The sequence below is a fragment of the Hibiscus syriacus genome, unplaced genomic scaffold (genome assembly GCF_006381635.1).
Source record: "Hibiscus syriacus cultivar Baekdansim isolate YM2019G1 unplaced genomic scaffold, ASM638163v2 tig00010927_pilon, whole genome shotgun sequence".
Taxonomy (NCBI): domain Eukaryota; kingdom Viridiplantae; phylum Streptophyta; class Magnoliopsida; order Malvales; family Malvaceae; genus Hibiscus; species Hibiscus syriacus.
In genome coordinates, this window is record NW_024062238.1 from 147953 (window position 1) to 165599 (window position 17647).

The window sequence follows — 17647 nt, forward strand, 5'->3', positions numbered from 1 at the left end:
TATAACAGAGGTAGAATAAGCAACAATTGCTTCAAGGACCTTCCTCATTTGAGACTGTCCTGTTTGAAAATGTTTTTTTCTCCTTTCTTTATCGAAGAATGAAAGAATTTTGCAAAGTAATGCCCTTCTCAGGTTCACAATAGAATCAAATCATAAACAATGAGTTTAATGAATATCAAATAAATCAACTACACTTTTAAATCATTCAAAAATCATAGTCCTATGGCAAGTGTCAAAATTATTGACTGATTTGAGGTGTAGGTTGATTTTAGTAAAGTAGGGTCTCTCAGGTTAATCAAGCATGTTGTCTTCTTCGAGCTTCCACTAACTTGAAGAAATGGTTGTTATGCCCATCTTGTAGAGATGCTTCTTGTTTCCCGACTCTCAGGAACGTCTTCGGGATTTGCGGTGCCTCATTAAGAGTTTAATATCGTCTCTTATGTCATTGTTGCACCATTCATTATTCGAGCCGCCCTTTCTTTTTAGGTTTTCAACTCGAATCCTCCTTTGGTTTCAATATGTTATTTAAAAATTTACATCTTGAACCCCCCTTTATTTTTTTCATATCATGCATTAAAGATTTTAAAAACCAATTTTTGCAAATAAAAATCAATCTTGAGAGGCGGAATGAATTCTGAAGATACTCTCTTTATATGCCTTCAATCTTGCTTTGCTTGCTTGGATCTGTCTTGCTGGGGATTTTTCATCTCTGGATCCCTCTAGACTGCCAAATTTTGGGTTCAAAATTCATTTTCTCATATCTTCACCATTTCTTGCTCTTCTTGTTGAATATGAATCTTTGAATTGATTACACTTGATCAATCTTGTAACTTGAGGCTCCATGAGTCACCCATCTTGATTCAATTTTTTTCAGTTTTTTTTTGCTGGATGAGTCTAATACTTCAATTGCTTTGGACGTCTCCTTTTCCTTTTGTCATTTTTCTCTTAAACATAATATCTCTTGACAGAATCTGAGTTTATTTGGGTTTTCAGAACTTTCCCATTCATTTTTGCCAAGATCAACACTTCTCCGGAAAAGGTCTTTTGTTTTTTTTTACTGGATAGGTCCCTTCCCAATTAGGCATTCATTTCCCATGGAAATCTTTATGTACAAGCAAGATCATTTTCAGCATTAGATCAGCCTTTTGGAACTCTCTCGGATTTCTGTTCGTGACCTTTCATCGTCTATTTCTGATACATCTGCCCATGTCAGATAGCTTTCAATTCGTTCTTGATCAAATCGAAATTAGATACATTCAGTATTCTCCAATTTTTCCTCCTTGAGGATACAAAATAATGGGATCTTAACTTCAATTGGTAATACTGCTACCATCCCATAGACTAAACAATAAGGTGTTGCCCCAATAGATGTTCGCACAGTAATTTAATATGCATATAAGGCAAAAGGTGGCTTCTCGTGCCAAACCTTGTAAGCTTTAGTGGTCTTTGTAATGATCCTCTTAAGGTTCTTATTTTCTCCTGCAAATGCCCCATTCATCTTTGGGCGATATGTCACTGAGTTGGCGTACTTGATCTGTGCGCGAAGTTCAGTCATCTCATAGAAGTCCTTGTAAAAAGAGATATCTCCAGGGGGATGAATATTCAAGATCAATTTTACTTACATGAAAAATTTAATTAATGCATGATATATTTATTTTAATCAATCATTTTCCCTTCTTCTTTAAGTATGCCCTAATCACTCGAAATTATCTTCAATGAGTTGGTCCATGATACCTCATCTCGTCTCTTCTTGCAGTAAGATTCACGGATAATTGAAAGTTTGGTTCTTTTGAGGTTTTTTTTGGCTTGGATGGTTTTTTATTTGGAAGGATAAACGTGTGACTTTTAAAGTCATGTATATGGTAGAAGGTAGTATCATGAATCGATCAACTCTACCCGAAAAAATAAACATCTAGAGTTGGTGTCTCAAAAACAGGTAGAGACACTTCTTCAGAGTCTCAGATAAATGTAGTGTCAGGATTTGGTTTTGGTAAAGGTCAAGTAATTGGCATTGGATGGGATATGGAAGATATAATTTTACCACTTGCCAATAGATCTATAACTCTTGAAAAATTAAAAGAATATTTAATCTACTTGATACTCAATAATCTCAAGATTAAAATTTGACTCCTTGCTCATAACCATAAAAGAAACACATATTTATTTATTGCACAAAAGGCGGAGAAAGGAACAAAAAACATATTCAAACAAGATGCTGAAAATAGAAAGTACTACAGTGGTATATAACACTTCCACTTGTTTATGCATCATTACTCCTCTATTATTGGGTGTGTACTTGGCCCAGGATTTTTATCCTTATTTGCCCCCCATTTCTTGATCGTTTCTTGTGTCAAGACTCCCTTGTCAACGAGCGTCTCTATTTCCTTTAACAGTGACCAACAATTCCTTGTTGAATGTCCAGATACTCCCAAGTGAAAATTACATAATCTATTTTGATCATAGCAATGGGCATAAGGCTTTGGTGACACCTTCACCAATCTTGGTGAAATATATTGACCTTTAACCAAATGAGGGTACAGGTCTGAGATAGATTCTTGAAAAACCTTCAGAGTTTTTCTCGCTCGTGAGGCTATCACTTTCTTTGATCGTTCTGAACGAATGAATGCTCTCATGTTATCGAGGGGGTTCTGAATGCTCATTTCAGCTATAACTGGGGTAATATTAACCAGATTTCTTAAGTTGTCCTTTGCCTTACTGGTTTTCGGAAAATCTGATACATGTATCTGAGGTGTCTTCTGGGTTATATATGCCTCATTCTTTTTTAGACCTATGGGCCAATCTCGAATTACATCCTTGGGAGCCTTTTGATTTATTTTCCCATTTTCTTGTATCCGATATTCTTCGTAGGATTTGGTTACATTAGTTTTTGTTGCAACAATGGTTTCTGAACATTGAACCTTAACCCCTTCTTTTATCTTGCATTTTTGAATTGCTTGCTCTAAAGGGTCTTGGAAATTTCCCTTAAGGTTACCAGGAACCTTAGCTGAACAATTTGGAATTCCAGTCTGATTTATCCAAGGAACTTCCTTATAGGTCCAATTCTCATTTGGAGGCCACTGTGATTGATCAAGTTGTGGAGTAATTGATCTGGCTGAGAGCATTTTTGGATGCAACTTTTCACTCGAACAGTGGAAGGGAGGAAATTGAAATCCCTGCACATTCTTTTTCTTCTTGATCACTCTATAAGGTTTGGCACCATGTTTAACTGAATAAGACCTCATTGTATTAACCCCAGCTTCTTTCTTGACTTTAGTATTATCAGAGCCTCTTATCTTGCCATTCTTGATAGCCATTTCGATGATTTCTCCACTTATGATGATGTCAGAGAAATTATTAGGGACAACCCCTATCATGTGATTAACATAAGGAAATTTTAATGTGCTGATGAACAAAGTAGTGAACTCTTTTTCAGTCAATGGTGGATGTACTTGAGAAGCAACGTCTTTCCATCGTTGTGAATATTGTCGAAAGCTTTCATTGCACTTCATATTCATGCTTTGCAACATTGTTCGATCAGGGGCCTTATCAGTCATGTGCTTGTATTGACCCAAAAAAGCTTGAGCTAAATCCCTCCAAGAACGTATTTGAGTACGTTTTAGCTGATTATACCATCTGGATGCAGACCCAGATAAGCTGTCTTGGAAACAGTGGATCAACAACTTTTCATTCTCTATATAGCCAGTCATACGACGACAATACATAGTGATATGATATGAATGGCATGTGGTCCCATTATACTTCTCAAAATCTGGAACCTTGAACTTTGGTGGAATAACCAGGCCAGGGACCAAACTTAGTTCTTTGGCATCAAACTCATAAAATGACTCAACTGTCTCTATAGATTTTATCACCTATTCTATATTTTCCAGTCGTTGAGTGAATTTTTCCTTCTCAACCGATTTGTTTAGGTCAAGGACCTTATTACAAAATTCATCAGGCTTCAACTCAGAAGTAGTAGGACAATCAGTGGGGAATGATGCTCCAGCTTGATATGGTGAGTTCTTAACATCAAAGTAAATCGGTGATTGAATTTCCTGGGGTACAGAGGTTAACTCAGGAATATGAACAGGTGTAATACCCAAAGGATTTATGGAGTTTTCAACAAGACTCTTTCTAGCAGTCAAATGTTTATCAATCATTTCTTTCATATTGTTCAGTAGATCGATCTGAGAATTAGCTTCGATTTGTGCCAACTTGCTCCTCAATTCCTCTTGTATTTCTTTCTTATTTATCTCAAATTTGGCTAGCCTATCTTCAGTTTCTTTAGACATTTTTCTTGTGTCGTGCTGAGCGTTCTTGCTTCAAGGAAAAACCAAGATCACTTCGTTTGAAATCCTTATTTTAATGAATGAATGTTTTAATGTATTAAAAAAATGCAAAGATGCCAAATGCAAATGTAAATATGTGAATGTAATAATAAGAATACAAATCGTGCAATACAAAAGCAAACATAACAGTATAAATGCAAAATGAAAAATGCAAGGATGTAAAATGCAAATGTATGCATGAAAAGGTGTTACTCAAGAGTGATCATCTTAGAACAGATTTCATTGAACAAAAAAGTTTCGGTACATCAAACAAAACTTTACATATAGGGATATATTTTATTCCTAATTTCTCCAAAGCCAAATTAGTTTATCAGCTTAAGGGACATATTGTTTGTCTGGACTGCAACTTCTTCCATGACATTCTCCTTCATCTTCTGTGTCACTTCTCGGAGTTGCTCATTTTCCCTTGTAAGAGAACTTTTCTATCCAAGAAGTTCTTGAACAAGATCTTCATATATGTTGCAGCTCTTTTTCAGCTTGGTGACCCTGTTATCCATTCTTCTGGGGTACTTCCTAGGCCAGCATTTTGAAAGGCTTGACTGATCTTCTGAAAATCTTCATGCATGGTTTTCATTTCTGTGCTCAATTTCTTGTTTTGCTCGTTCAAGTCCTTCAAATAATATGCTTGAGCTTCATAAAAATCTCCACTACTCTGAATGCCCTGACTGATGCTCTTACCATAGATTGCTTTTGGTATCAATCTGGTAGGATCTTTGTCTAATACTTTTGGTATTAATATAACCGGTTCTCTATGTACATAACTTCCCTCGATCCTCGTAGTTTCTTCAGGATGTCTTTCTTTGGCCGCATCATATTTTGTTTGATCATAAAACTTTTTGTCCATTTACGATTTCTTTCCAATATGATGAACAGTCTTTTAAGTCAACACCTTTTGGTTATGCCATGATCATGTAATGCAAACAAAAGAAATCAATATGAACGGATTAGAGCAATGTAATATACATGAAAAAAAATAAAAAAAAATAGAATAGTTAGTACCAACTAAAAAAAAACTATATATCAATGTATAAATCTTAACCTCATGCTTTCTAGTTCCATGCTTTGTTTGGAAAATTTAACTTAACCGCACGATTTCTAGTTCACATGCATTTATTCAGGAAAAAGAAAAGGAAATAAAATAAATTAAAAGCTAGAGCTTATTTCTCCTTTGTGTATACCTACTGACAAAATTTCGGCATAGTTTCAGATCGGGAGAGTTTCTAGGGTTTATTATATGCAGGTTTTCAGTTCTAGGAGTATAGGTACTCGAACTGTCCTTGTTGATGCCCTCTTGGGCTATCAAACCCTCGATCATAGTCCATTACAGACTTAAACGGATCGAGTTCAATTCGAGGGGATACATTTCTCTATGACTAACACGGAGAATAAATTCTCACGAAGACATAGAGCATATGAACCCCAAAAGTTACTTGCTAGGTCTGACACGGAGAATAAATTCTCACGAAGACGTCGCTTTCACTCCCACTTAAAAGGGACAAACTCAATTATAGAGCTTTATGTTATGCAAGTGTTGTGTGTGAGGAGAAATGTTAAAACCTCTAACAAACAAATAAAATAATTAATTCTTGAATATAATAAATAAATAAAATAAAAAATAAAAATATATAAAAAAATAATAAGTAATAAAAAATTTGAAAGAAAAGAATTAAAAATTAAATATATGAATTTTTAATTTCTAACTGATAGACAATTTACAATTGATTTTAAAGTTTGACTAAATCCCTAGCAGAGTCGCCAAGCTGTCGTAACCGGTTTTCGTCCGGGCACGAAATATTATACTTGGCTGAAAAATTTTATGTGTATAAATGGTTTTGAAAATAATTTGTGAGTCACCATCGGCCTTTTGGGTCAGGTAGGTCGAATACCTAAAAATTATCTTTTAACAGAGTTTTTTTTTAAGAAAACATCAATTAAAAAAAATGAACTGATCTGCGTTTATAACCAAAAATTCGTTCTTTTTAATAATAAAAAGGGATTCGTGGTCGATTACGTTTAGGGAAGGATTAGCACCCCTACAACGCCCAAAATTGGTACTTTTTAATTATAAATTGTCTCTATTATTAAAAATTTTAAAAATTCAAAATATATTTAATTTATAATCCTATTATTTCAAAATTATATAAAAGAAATATTTAAAAATATCGGAAAAGGACTTCTAGGTGCCTTAAGACAACTCTTTTCTTTGATATTTAAATTAATAATATTTTTTATATTTTTTTAATTTTAAAATACCAGAATAGGACATCCAGTTGTATTAAGACTATCCTTTTCTTCGATATTAAAAAATAAATATTAAAATAATTTATTAAAAAAATAAATTATTATTTATTATATATATATTTATGAATACATAATAATAAAAATATTTAAAAATATAAACAAGTAAAATTAAAACAATAAAAATATAACTAGAATGATATATTTAAAAGCAGTAAAATAAATGAAAACATTTAATATAAATGACTAAATTATAGTAAAAGTAAAATTAAAAACCTAATTCATAATTAATCAAAATTATAGGGATTAAACATGCTATTCCTTTATTTTATTTATTTAGTGACTAAAATAAAATTATCTAAAATTCGGATATTAGAATAAAATAAATTAAAACATAAACTAGGGATTAAAATATTATTTATTAAAATTAAGGGATTAAATCTGTTATTTATCCTAAATATATTAGTTTAATATAAAGGACTAAAATAAATAAAACTAAAATTTAAAGATCAAATTAAAAGTATTATAAACTCGATTTAGTGACTAAAATGTAAAGTTTACAAATCTTGATGGCTGCGGAAATGATTTAACTATTATTTAATTACACGAATAGCCCTCCCCAAAATGACGTCGTTTGGGAAGGGCTATTTAATGCCCAAGACAGCCGGCCCTTCGGGCCATCTCTTTCATTTTCCAGTTTTCATTCTCTCTCTAACTGAGAGAGAATGAACAAAGCTCTCCCTTCTCTCTAGCTTCCCTCACCGGAGGGAAGCCGGTCACCGGACGGCAACCGTCTGCCGCCGTGACCATCACCGCCGGCCACCGCATCCGGTGGCCGGAAAATTTTATTTTTACCTTAATGGGTAGATCGGACCGTCCTAAGGACGGTTCCGGTGTTATTTTCTCCTAAATAGCCCCCGATCAGAGCAAATCTAAAGAAATACCTTCGGTTTTTCGAAGGTTTTGGTGAAGTTTGAAGCGGTCCGGTGGCTTCCTCGGTAAGCTTCTTTCCTTTCTTTTTGTTTCTGTTTTGATTTGGCTGTTGGTTGTGGTTTGTTTCTCTCTATTTTCTATCTCTCTCCATGGTTCTCTTGGTCTCTGTTTCTCTGTATTTCTCTCTGTCTTCTTTTCTTTTTTTTTTTGCTTGCAGATGGGGTGATGGCTTTATAGCCATCACCGGTGTGGCCATCGGACCGGTCCGAAGAGCGGATTTCGGTGAGTCACCGGACTCCCAGTGGTGACTCACCCCATAGCCATGGCGTGGACGGCTGACGTTGGAGCTTCTGGAGCCTTCGGTTGGGACGTGGCAGCGGTGGAGACGGCGAGAGCAGCTGCGGCGGCCGCGTGGCCCTAGTGTATCATACCCTAGGGTTTGCATCTGGAGGTTCTTGGACCGTTGGATCATGCCAGATCCAATGGTGGATGGATGATGGAGGCTAGGGTTTAGGGTTACACATTTGGGTTAAATGGTTGGGCCATTGTAATTGGGCCGGTCGATTGGGCTTGTATATATATATATTTTTTTATTATTTATATATGCATTTAATATATTTAATAATAATAATAATAATAATAATAATAATAATAATAATAATGATAATAATAATAATAATAATAAAATAATAATAATAAATCAATATGGGTAAAAAATTAGTATCTTCACACTTTATAAGTCAATAAAAGTTATAAAGAAATTAAGCAAAGAGGATAACCTAAAAATTATATTTGATTTAAATGAGTGATACCCTACAAATGCCAAGGCATTGGCAATTTGTATGAAGTGAAGAGGTTAGGCCGAAAAGACAAGTAATATTTTGGTAAGACACTCCATGATGGTACATGTTTGTTTGAAAATAAATACATCACTTGGAGAAAGAGAAAGAATATTTATGGTGTTGGTTTGGTTTGCCTTGTCTATCCTTAGTCGAATGTTGATGATTGTTTAGCCTTAATGAATTCAAAACATTTGGTGTAGGATGCATAGGTCGAATGGTGTGGTGCCTTTTCTCTCTTGGATCCTAAATTGAGTGGTGGAGAGTGCATGGTCGAATAGGTGTGACTCTTGATGCTTGGTGCCTAAGTGACTCATGTGACGTGCACATGCCTTGTTTGAATTTAAAATGGTAGCATGCATAAAGCACATGATATCCTTGATGTTATACGCTTCTCCACATCATGATATGGTTTAGTCTCATCCATAGGATGTGTTCTTGATGTAGGATGATGCTAGTAGTGACATAGGTAGCCAACTAGGCTAGTAAGTTGGCTAGAAGCATAGGTAGCTAGCTAGGTAGTGTAGGTAACTAGCTATATACCTAGTGTCACTCTAGCTTGCTCCAATTGCCACAAGTCTTTAGCTCAACTACTGTAGTCCTCAACTACTCTCCAGCTAATGTCACCTATCTTTCATCTCCTTTAGTTGCTTCTTAGTTGTCTTCCACTTTGCTAAAGCTTTCTTTAGCTAGAATGAGATTGTATGGATTGAGTGAGATATCCAAGAGCTGGGATAATATTCCCTAACATCCAATGCACCTACAAAGGTTAAGAAAACCATAATTTATAACATTGGTAAATGATATGTATGCATGATGTTGTCTACAATAAGCTATGTATGAGCTAGGAAAGTGGTCAAATACATGAAATAAACTAAGGATGCATATGCATAGGATTAGCTAAATGTGAATTCATAAACATATAATAAGTATATTTAAGTTGTGGATGGATACATAATGTCATTTAAAGTATAGTATACCCATGAAACACGTTATGCTTAATGAGATATAAATGAGATATACTAATTATGTCATAAGATAAATTATACTAAACATGTGATGCATAATATGACATATAAGTAAAACATAATGCTCGTATATGAAATATGCATAAATAAAAGTATAAGAATGTGAAAACAAGTATAGTAAAACTCTCCGATCCATTATGTAATCCACACTTGAAGAAAGGAAGATGAACAGTAAAAGGTGCAGAAGTAGGATCACAACAGCAATGGTCTATACACGGGGATTTAGAGGAGGAAATAATGTCGATACTGACCCTTTTCATTCATATTGCATGAATAGGGGTTTGTTGCATGGGAGGGGAGACATGAAGGGGGCTTGATATTTTTCCTAAAAAATATTTTTAAATAATTATAAATTTAACTTTTTTAAAAAATTAAAAAATTTAAAAAGATACAAGCACAACACAAGTTAGATAAATATTTTTTTAATAGCTGTTACAATCCAGGCACCTTAAAGTATAGCTTCAAAAATGTTAGGTACCTAAAAATGTAATAGAATAAATGTTAGAGACCTATTTTTAACTGAAAATTATTTAGCCACCTAAAATTAACTTTGGGGATAATTTGAACACTTATTTTTACATTAAGCCTTTGAGTTTTAAGCTTTAGCTTATTATTTTTTAAGGAATTTATGTTAAAGGCTATAAAGTGTTAAAGTTTGAGAAAACATTTAGATAAACGGATCAAATCGAAAATCCTAGATATTTTGTTAGATGATATAGCTAGGAAAAAAATGTTATTTCCATGCTTTAAAAGGATAAGGTTTAATATGAAGCATTGAATTTAAGTTGAATTTCCATGTTAAATCTAAGTTGTTGGATGAAAATGACAAGATTGTAAATATGGAATTTTACAAGAGTAAAGTTTATAACTACGAACTCCATGTATTAATCTTAGCCCTTGGATGGAGATTTTAACTTGTGTAACATTTTTAAGCGTTGGATTTTAAGGGTAAAGTGGTCAATTTTTAATAAATGAATTTCAAATACATTTTATTTAAAAGATGACAAATAACTTTATTAATTATTTTGGAAATTTCAAGATTTTCTTCATCTTTTCTCTTCATTTCCATGGGTTGCTAAGGTAAGTGGAAAAACTCTTTCATTTGATTTTTCAAGCATTTTTTTTGTTAGGAATTTTGATGAAACCATGAAATATAATTTTGTTCTTCTTTGAATTCTCTTGAATTTGGTACCATTAATTTATGGTTTTGGTTGGTATTAGCTTTAGAATTTTAAGAAAGAAAGATTATGATTTATCGATTAAATTGGATTAAGGTTTAAACTTGAAGGATTAATTATTTATATAGCTTTTCCATGCTTGAATCAAGATGAATTTCATGGATAAGTTGATATAAAAGGTTAGGACATGAAGAAGAAAATTATGGAAAATTATTCAAGCTTGGCTTGATGTTTATCATGGATGATTAAATGTTGTACAAGCTTTAGAATGTTGTTTGAAGCAAATATTCAGGTGTGAACACACCATGATATATTTGCCTATTAGGGTTTTCAATTAAGGGTTTGGAGTTTTGATGAAATTGAAGTGTTCATGTTGTTTGCCGTCGTCTAAGCTTCATTTTGATGGTAAAATTATTGAATCTGGAAAAGATATGTGAAAACCCCTAATTTGGTCCTTTAAACCCTAAGAGAGAGAAAATAAGGTTTTAGTGAAATTTAGGTATCCAAGATTAATTTCAAGCGTATGAAATGTAATTAGTTTTGATTAAGCATCGAAAGAATTTTTAGATAATTCCTTATGTTTGTACGCATAGTTAGAATGGATTCTAACATATGTCTTTGATTTTAGTTACTTTGTAATTGATGTGTGTGAACTAGCCAAGTTCAATCGAGGTAAAGTGGGTACAAAAGAAAAGGATGAGAGATCTTATAAAGCTTTTGGGAATATTACTTTATGGTTGATGTTTAAAGTGTCAAAGTAAGTGCATGTTTATGGTGTATTATGTTATATCTAAACATTGGCTTGCGATGAGCCAGTGACTGAGTTTTTATGGTAGAAAGTGACTCTTGAATATTATGTGACTTTTTTTATTCATTCATTTAGGTTAAATTTGTATTTAGAAGACTACTATAATTAGTTGATAAGCTAAAGATATTAAATAATGAAATTTGTCTAGACTTTACGATCTTGATAGTAGATTCAGAAAATCACCATAAATTATATAAAAATGATTAGAAGGTGATTCTTATACTGTTATATTCTTATGCCAATCTAGTTTTGTGTAAAATAAACTAAAACTGATTGAGAAGTGTATACTAGAAGATATGAATTTTTGATCAATGATAGGTCAGAAAAAATGGCAACAAATTATCCTCAAAACAGATTCTATAAATTAGATTAGAAAATTCACCATAAATTATACAATTCAATCTAGAAAGAGTGCTTTATATGGTTAGATTTGTATTCGAATTTAGTTTCTAATAGAACAAACATAATTGAATTCCAGTGTGTAGATTAATACAAAATAATAATTCTATAAGGGTAGTGTAAGCTACCAGAATAGGGAAATGAGTGATAAATCATACATTTTATGTTACCTTTATGTTATATGTCATTATAAAGGCTTGAGACAAGCCAAATATATTATATTGGCATGATGCTTATGATATTTATCATATAATGGACATGTTATTTACGTGTCAGAAAGGTAAGTGAACAATGATATTTTCATGATATATTCATGTTACGTGGAAATGAAATATTTATGGTATGAACTGCCTATTGTATATTCTATGAAATATTCCATACATTTTTATCTTTGATAATTGATAACATGTGGTAATTAATGGAAATACACATTGTATGTGCATTGAGAGTCCTTGGTATAGTTGGTGTGACATATAGGTGAAGTACTAGCATCTACATTATGTACATAGTACGACGTGATTTTGGTACTATTGTACGTAGTTACATTGAGTACATAATCGATGTGATTTTGGACTATTGTGCTCTTAAGAATACAATACACAATACAATGTGATTCTAGTACTATGGTATTCTTGATTATTGGTACATTGATACTTTGTTTACGGTATATGTACGTATGTCTGGCACTAAAAGTGCAAATTGTACATATTCGACTGACTCGTAGACCTTGTATTCTTGTTTATATACCTTGGGCTATGACATAAAGAAATTTTGAAAAGTGTAGTGAGGACAGATAAGTGAGAATGTTAGACTTTCCATTTATCATAATTGATTTACCATAAAATACGTTATATATGACTTGATGATTTTAGGTATCTCTGAATTGAAAATAATTTGGTATAAGTTTGTTTTATATGTTCTTATACTCTCATATAATATGTTTTGTATTATTATTATGTTTAATTTTGTATTATTGATTATGTCTCACTAAGTGTATACTAAGCGTGTGTTGATTTTCGTGCGTAGCTAAAGAGCAAATATCAGACTAGGGAGTGATGGGCATCTTATCTATCGAAAAGTACGACTATAGTATAAGTAATTACATTCATCTGATTTATTCGATTTTACTAGTTGTCATGTATATATTATTAGTGTTTGGTATAAACTTTATTCAAACATAGGTTGTAATAAGTTATAAGCTAGCTTATTTCGATAATAATAGTTTTAAAGAAACAAATTATTACCTATTTTTAATAAGGGAAGTTTCGTAAGTTTCATGTGTTATCTCTGACTCGTCTACGGTGACGGATACGTGAAGGGGTGTTAAATTGACCCATATTTTTTAAAGCATTTTGACCCCAATATTTCATTTTAGGGAAAACAAATTCCCCCAACGATGGATTAAATAGTCACTTCAACCTTTATTCTTTTTGGACCATTTTGACCTCAACATTTCATTTTAGGGCAACAAGGTCCTTATTTTGGAGCGTTAACAATTCGTTGGCTAACAATTTCTATCCACAAAATGATTTTTGAGGAGCCAAAATATTATAAAAAAAAGAATGCATGCATGACTACTTAATCAAACAATAAAAACATTTTTTTTTGTCATTATGACTTCCTGTAAAATATTTTGCCTTCTGAATTTTCATAAAATATTTTTCTCAACTTTTCATTTGAAAACATAAACACACAAAAATAATAATATTAGTTCAATATTTCAAATTCTAACCTTTGTCAGCCTTGTGTACATCAAAGATGTTTCATCAAAGTTTTGTTCGAGTATAGTCTTGTGACATAAGATTGTACATGTTTGATGAAACATTGATAGATTATGCACATATGTATGAAACATAGTATATTAGCATTTGAAATAAAATAATGTAAGTAGACAAATTAAATTAAACATTGGAAGGCTAAAATTACAATAAAAAATAATAGTCCAATTTAGCTGCAGGTAATTGGTAATACAAAATGGGGCAGGTGTCAACAAGAGATTCCTTTAATATATATGATGTAGATAGTTATTCAATCACCAGGGGAAAAAAGGCTAGAGTTACAGTGGAAGTTTCAGGCGAATAGACATCATAACACTTCATAATAAAATAATAAACGAATCAATCCGTCTTAGAACGATTGTGGTAGCTACTATTACTTGAACATGTATCAATGTCTACGCAGAATCTTTAGGCGGAGGTGGAGGGGGAGGAGAAGGAGAAGGATTGCTGGGGTGTTCACCCGAAGCGAATTGCTGAGCTGGTGGTGGTGCACCGGGAGGATAGTAGGCTGGAGGCGGTATTGGATGCCCGGCGGGGGCGTATCCTTGAGGAGGTGGTGCATTTGTAGGGTATCCGGCCACATATGGAGGCGGTTCCGGTGGATATCCATAGCCGTAAGGTGGCGGAGGCTGCTGCCACTGTCCTTGTTGAGGTCCATATTGTCCAGGTGGATATTGTCCAGAAGGATATTGGCCGTACGGTGGTTGTTGTGCAGGTGGAACTCCAACTGGTTGTCTTATGTTCGGAGGCACTGGCTGGTCGAACCGTGACATCTGCTGCACTGCAGGAACCATCATCACACCAGTCGCGCCGCCGCCCGGCAGGCTGTGCCTGTAGTCGATTTCAACCTTGTGCTGAGTCTGCATACAAGCGCAGACCCTGAAGGGGAAAACAGATCAAGACACGATTGATTAAGGTCAGAACAATGCAATTTATAAGGGTGCATTTGAATGAATGAATGTCTCACGTGCAATAAACCATGTCCGAAATACAGGTCAATAACTCTGCTAAGTCCTCAAGTCCGTCATCTCCAGTAAGACAAGCTAGCAAACGACATATGCATGCAAGTTGTCCAAGAATGATCATAAATGCCTGTAAAATACATTGAAAAATAATCATTAGAATGAAAAGGCCAAGCCAAATGAATCCAATTAGGAATTAGACATAAGTAGATTACAATGAGGCAGTTGTCACATTCCGTGGTCTGTATATTGTACTCATCTTGAAGAAGGAAACGAGTCGACGCGACCGAATTGCTGAGGCAAAGCATGACCTAAAACCAAAGGAAATGGGACAGCCAGACTCACTCATTTGTGCCATCCAAAATCCATAAGACATGATATAAGGGTTGTTGTAAATCTGACCTCCAAGCACAGACAAAACTCTGGACACTTGTCTTCTTGACACTTACCGCTGCAAGGCATGTAGCCAGCACAGCACTCGTACCTACAACAATATTTAACACATGCATCACTCCCACTTCTAATTTCATATTTAGATGATAATGAAACCTTTTTTTTTACCTTGACATTTCATTGTGGAGTGCTCGTTTCCGCAGGTCAAATGAAACACACTGGGAGCTGTATGAATTCAAACATGTTCATCACAGATGCAATTATATAATAAATAGTGTTCAAATTTACGAATATCAATGTTGGCCATAAAAACTCACCAGCACGCGGCAAGCATGCAGACTGCATATTCAAGGAAAAGGAAAACGAAATCAGATATATCCAAGAAGCAGAAGAAGAAGAAGAAGAAGAAGAAGAAGTTTAGCATTCAAATCTAGCATGCACAATAGTCTTACCATCCGTAAATTACAATCTCCTTTGCATATGTATGCATAATATATGATCTTGAAGGATACTCATACTATATTATATTTCCAGCTTGTTTCAAACAAAAAAAAAAAAAAAGGACAAAGAATTCATTCATTTACTAGCTCCGTTATCTGTATCATCTAGGGAACCAAACAGAAAACGAACAAAGAGAAAATAGACGAAAGAGTTGAAATATTTACATGCACAATCTGCTTTGACGGCGTCCAAGAGAGAAGTTTGCCATTCATTCATATAGCCCTTACGGACAGCCATCTTTTCACCCCTTTCGGCGATATTCATTGTTTCGAGAATTCAAATTCACACACTAAACACGAAAAGGGAAAAAATAGAAAAATAAAATTAAAAGAGATCTGTAAAGAAACTACAATGTACAAAGAGATCTAAACGGCGTTCCCGGATGAGTTTTCGCCTTTTTCGATCTTGATTTTGTTTTGTTGCGGTCGTAACCCAATGTTACGGCCTCTATTCAAATCCCGTCGATAAGAAACTGAAAACCACACCGGTAATGCAGCAATGCGGTCTGTTGGCAAATGGTATATATGAAGAAATAAACTGGGAGAGGAATTAAAGAGAAACCATGGGATAGGAAAACAAGAGGTGGGAGTGAAAAACAATACCGCTTTACACGGAATCATCCAAAATTCAGACCCATATTCCTATTTTACGTATCGTCTGCTATTCTTTTATGGGTAAACTACACCCATTATTAGTTAAATCACATTTCAATCACTGGATTCAAATTAACTATTTTCCTATACTTTGACTAAATGTTTTGTATCATTTTAATCACAATATCATTCATTTTTAAAAGAAGGATGACGTGGTCCTTTTTTTTATAAAAGTAGTACTACTATAAATTCATTAGCCAATTAAAGCAGCGAAAGAATGAGCCGCCTTGCTGGTTGAGCGTCAGATAAAGGCCACCGTGATAGAAGGATGAAGATGAAACGGGCGACGTGGCTCCTCAAGTTGGAGTCTGACCGCTGATAAACCGGCCTGGCCATTGGAAATAATTTGGTTAACGTTAGTTGCGTCGCTCTCGACAATGGCATTAGGCGAATGAAGTTCAATGGCCAACCAAATCCCATGGTCATAGCTATCACTTTAGTAGCATTTTGTTTCAATGGACCTTCTAAAATATCTGACATAATTAAATTACGAATTTATTTATTTTTATAATTTTCTTAATAACCAACAATCAAAACTAAAATCTTGATTCAACAGAATTAAATTATTTAATACAGTTATCGAAATTTGAAAAACTATAGCATATATACTAAATTCAAAGTCTACTAACACAAACAATCATCGGATTAGTATATTAGTAATACACGTAAACCTAAAAACAATAATCAGCCAAGGAATAATCATGCGATAACTTTCAAGGAACATCAAAATTGCTTCAATCAGAAAACAACCAAGAGCAATTAATTTATAAACAAAAAAAATTGATTCAATGCTTATCAACGTACAATACTGCAGCGAAGTAGAAAGAAAGAATGTTTCGATAAGATTAATTGTGGTTCATAAACCGTAAATTTTATACGATTATAATTTTAATCTCATAAATTATGAATCTAAAATTAATATATTCTCAATGATTTAATATGATGAGGTGATGATACCACATGTAAGAACCAAAACATAATGAAACATTAAATCAAATTAAGACTTAATCATGTCAAATCATCAAAAATAAAATAAATATTAAATTTACGAAAATGTACCTGACTTCATTGTTGGAGATTACCTAGAATGTTCTTCAGTATAAACTCTCTGAAGTGGATAAGAGAAAATATGATATGATATATTTCTTACGGGTTATAACCCCTTTATATAATTATTATTTGTATTTATAACTCTGGTCCTCGTTAAATTATAAATACAATATTAATAATATATACATTTTTATTCTCATGATACTTCTAATAACTTATAACTTATAATCATGATTGATTACTTAATTTTATGTCATATTTTACAATAACAATATACATTAAATATGTACCTATAATTATAGATTTTTATCCATCATGATTATGTTACCCGGTTCTTTGCTAGGATTTCATGCCCACATACCCACAAAATTGGGATGTCAGGAAAGTCACAAAGGCCTTTGATGCTGCTGATTCGGAAAGATTCTTCGATCTCCTATGCTATAGTGTAGGGTGATAGTATAGATTTAAATAGCACTTCGTTATTGTAATTAAGATGAGCATACGATCGAGTCGAGTTTAAAAATATCGAAATATTTGA

At 33.5% G+C, this 17647-nt stretch overlaps 1 protein-coding gene across 1 annotated transcript; it reads right to left on the reverse strand.

Moving 5' to 3' along the window:
* Positions 1-13758: 13758 nt before the first annotated feature.
* Positions 13759-15734, reverse strand: LOC120204438 (synapsin-1-like). The gene is made up of 7 exons (XM_039204533.1): positions 15571-15734; positions 15223-15244; positions 15074-15130; positions 14915-14996; positions 14728-14823; positions 14518-14642; positions 13759-14429 (listed from the first exon to the last, which is right to left on the reverse strand). The coding sequence occupies exons 1-7, from the start codon at positions 15668-15670 to the stop codon at positions 13946-13948; spliced, it is 966 nt and encodes a 321-aa protein (XP_039060464.1). The 5' UTR covers positions 15671-15734; the 3' UTR covers positions 13759-13945.
* Between the last annotated feature and the right edge of the window lie 1913 nt (positions 15735-17647).

Coding starts and splice junctions, on each gene's coding strand:
- LOC120204438 (XM_039204533.1), bottom strand. CDS start 15,670: ATGAATATCGCCGAAAGGGGTGAAAAGATGGCTGTCCGTAAGGGCTAT. Junction 14,997..15,073: donor CTCCACAATGAAATGTCAAG/GTAAAAAAAAAG, acceptor ATATTGTTGTAG/GTACGAGTGCTGTGCTGGCT. Junction 14,824..14,914: donor AGTTTTGTCTGTGCTTGGAG/GTCAGATTTACA, acceptor CTTTGGTTTTAG/GTCATGCTTTGCCTCAGCAA.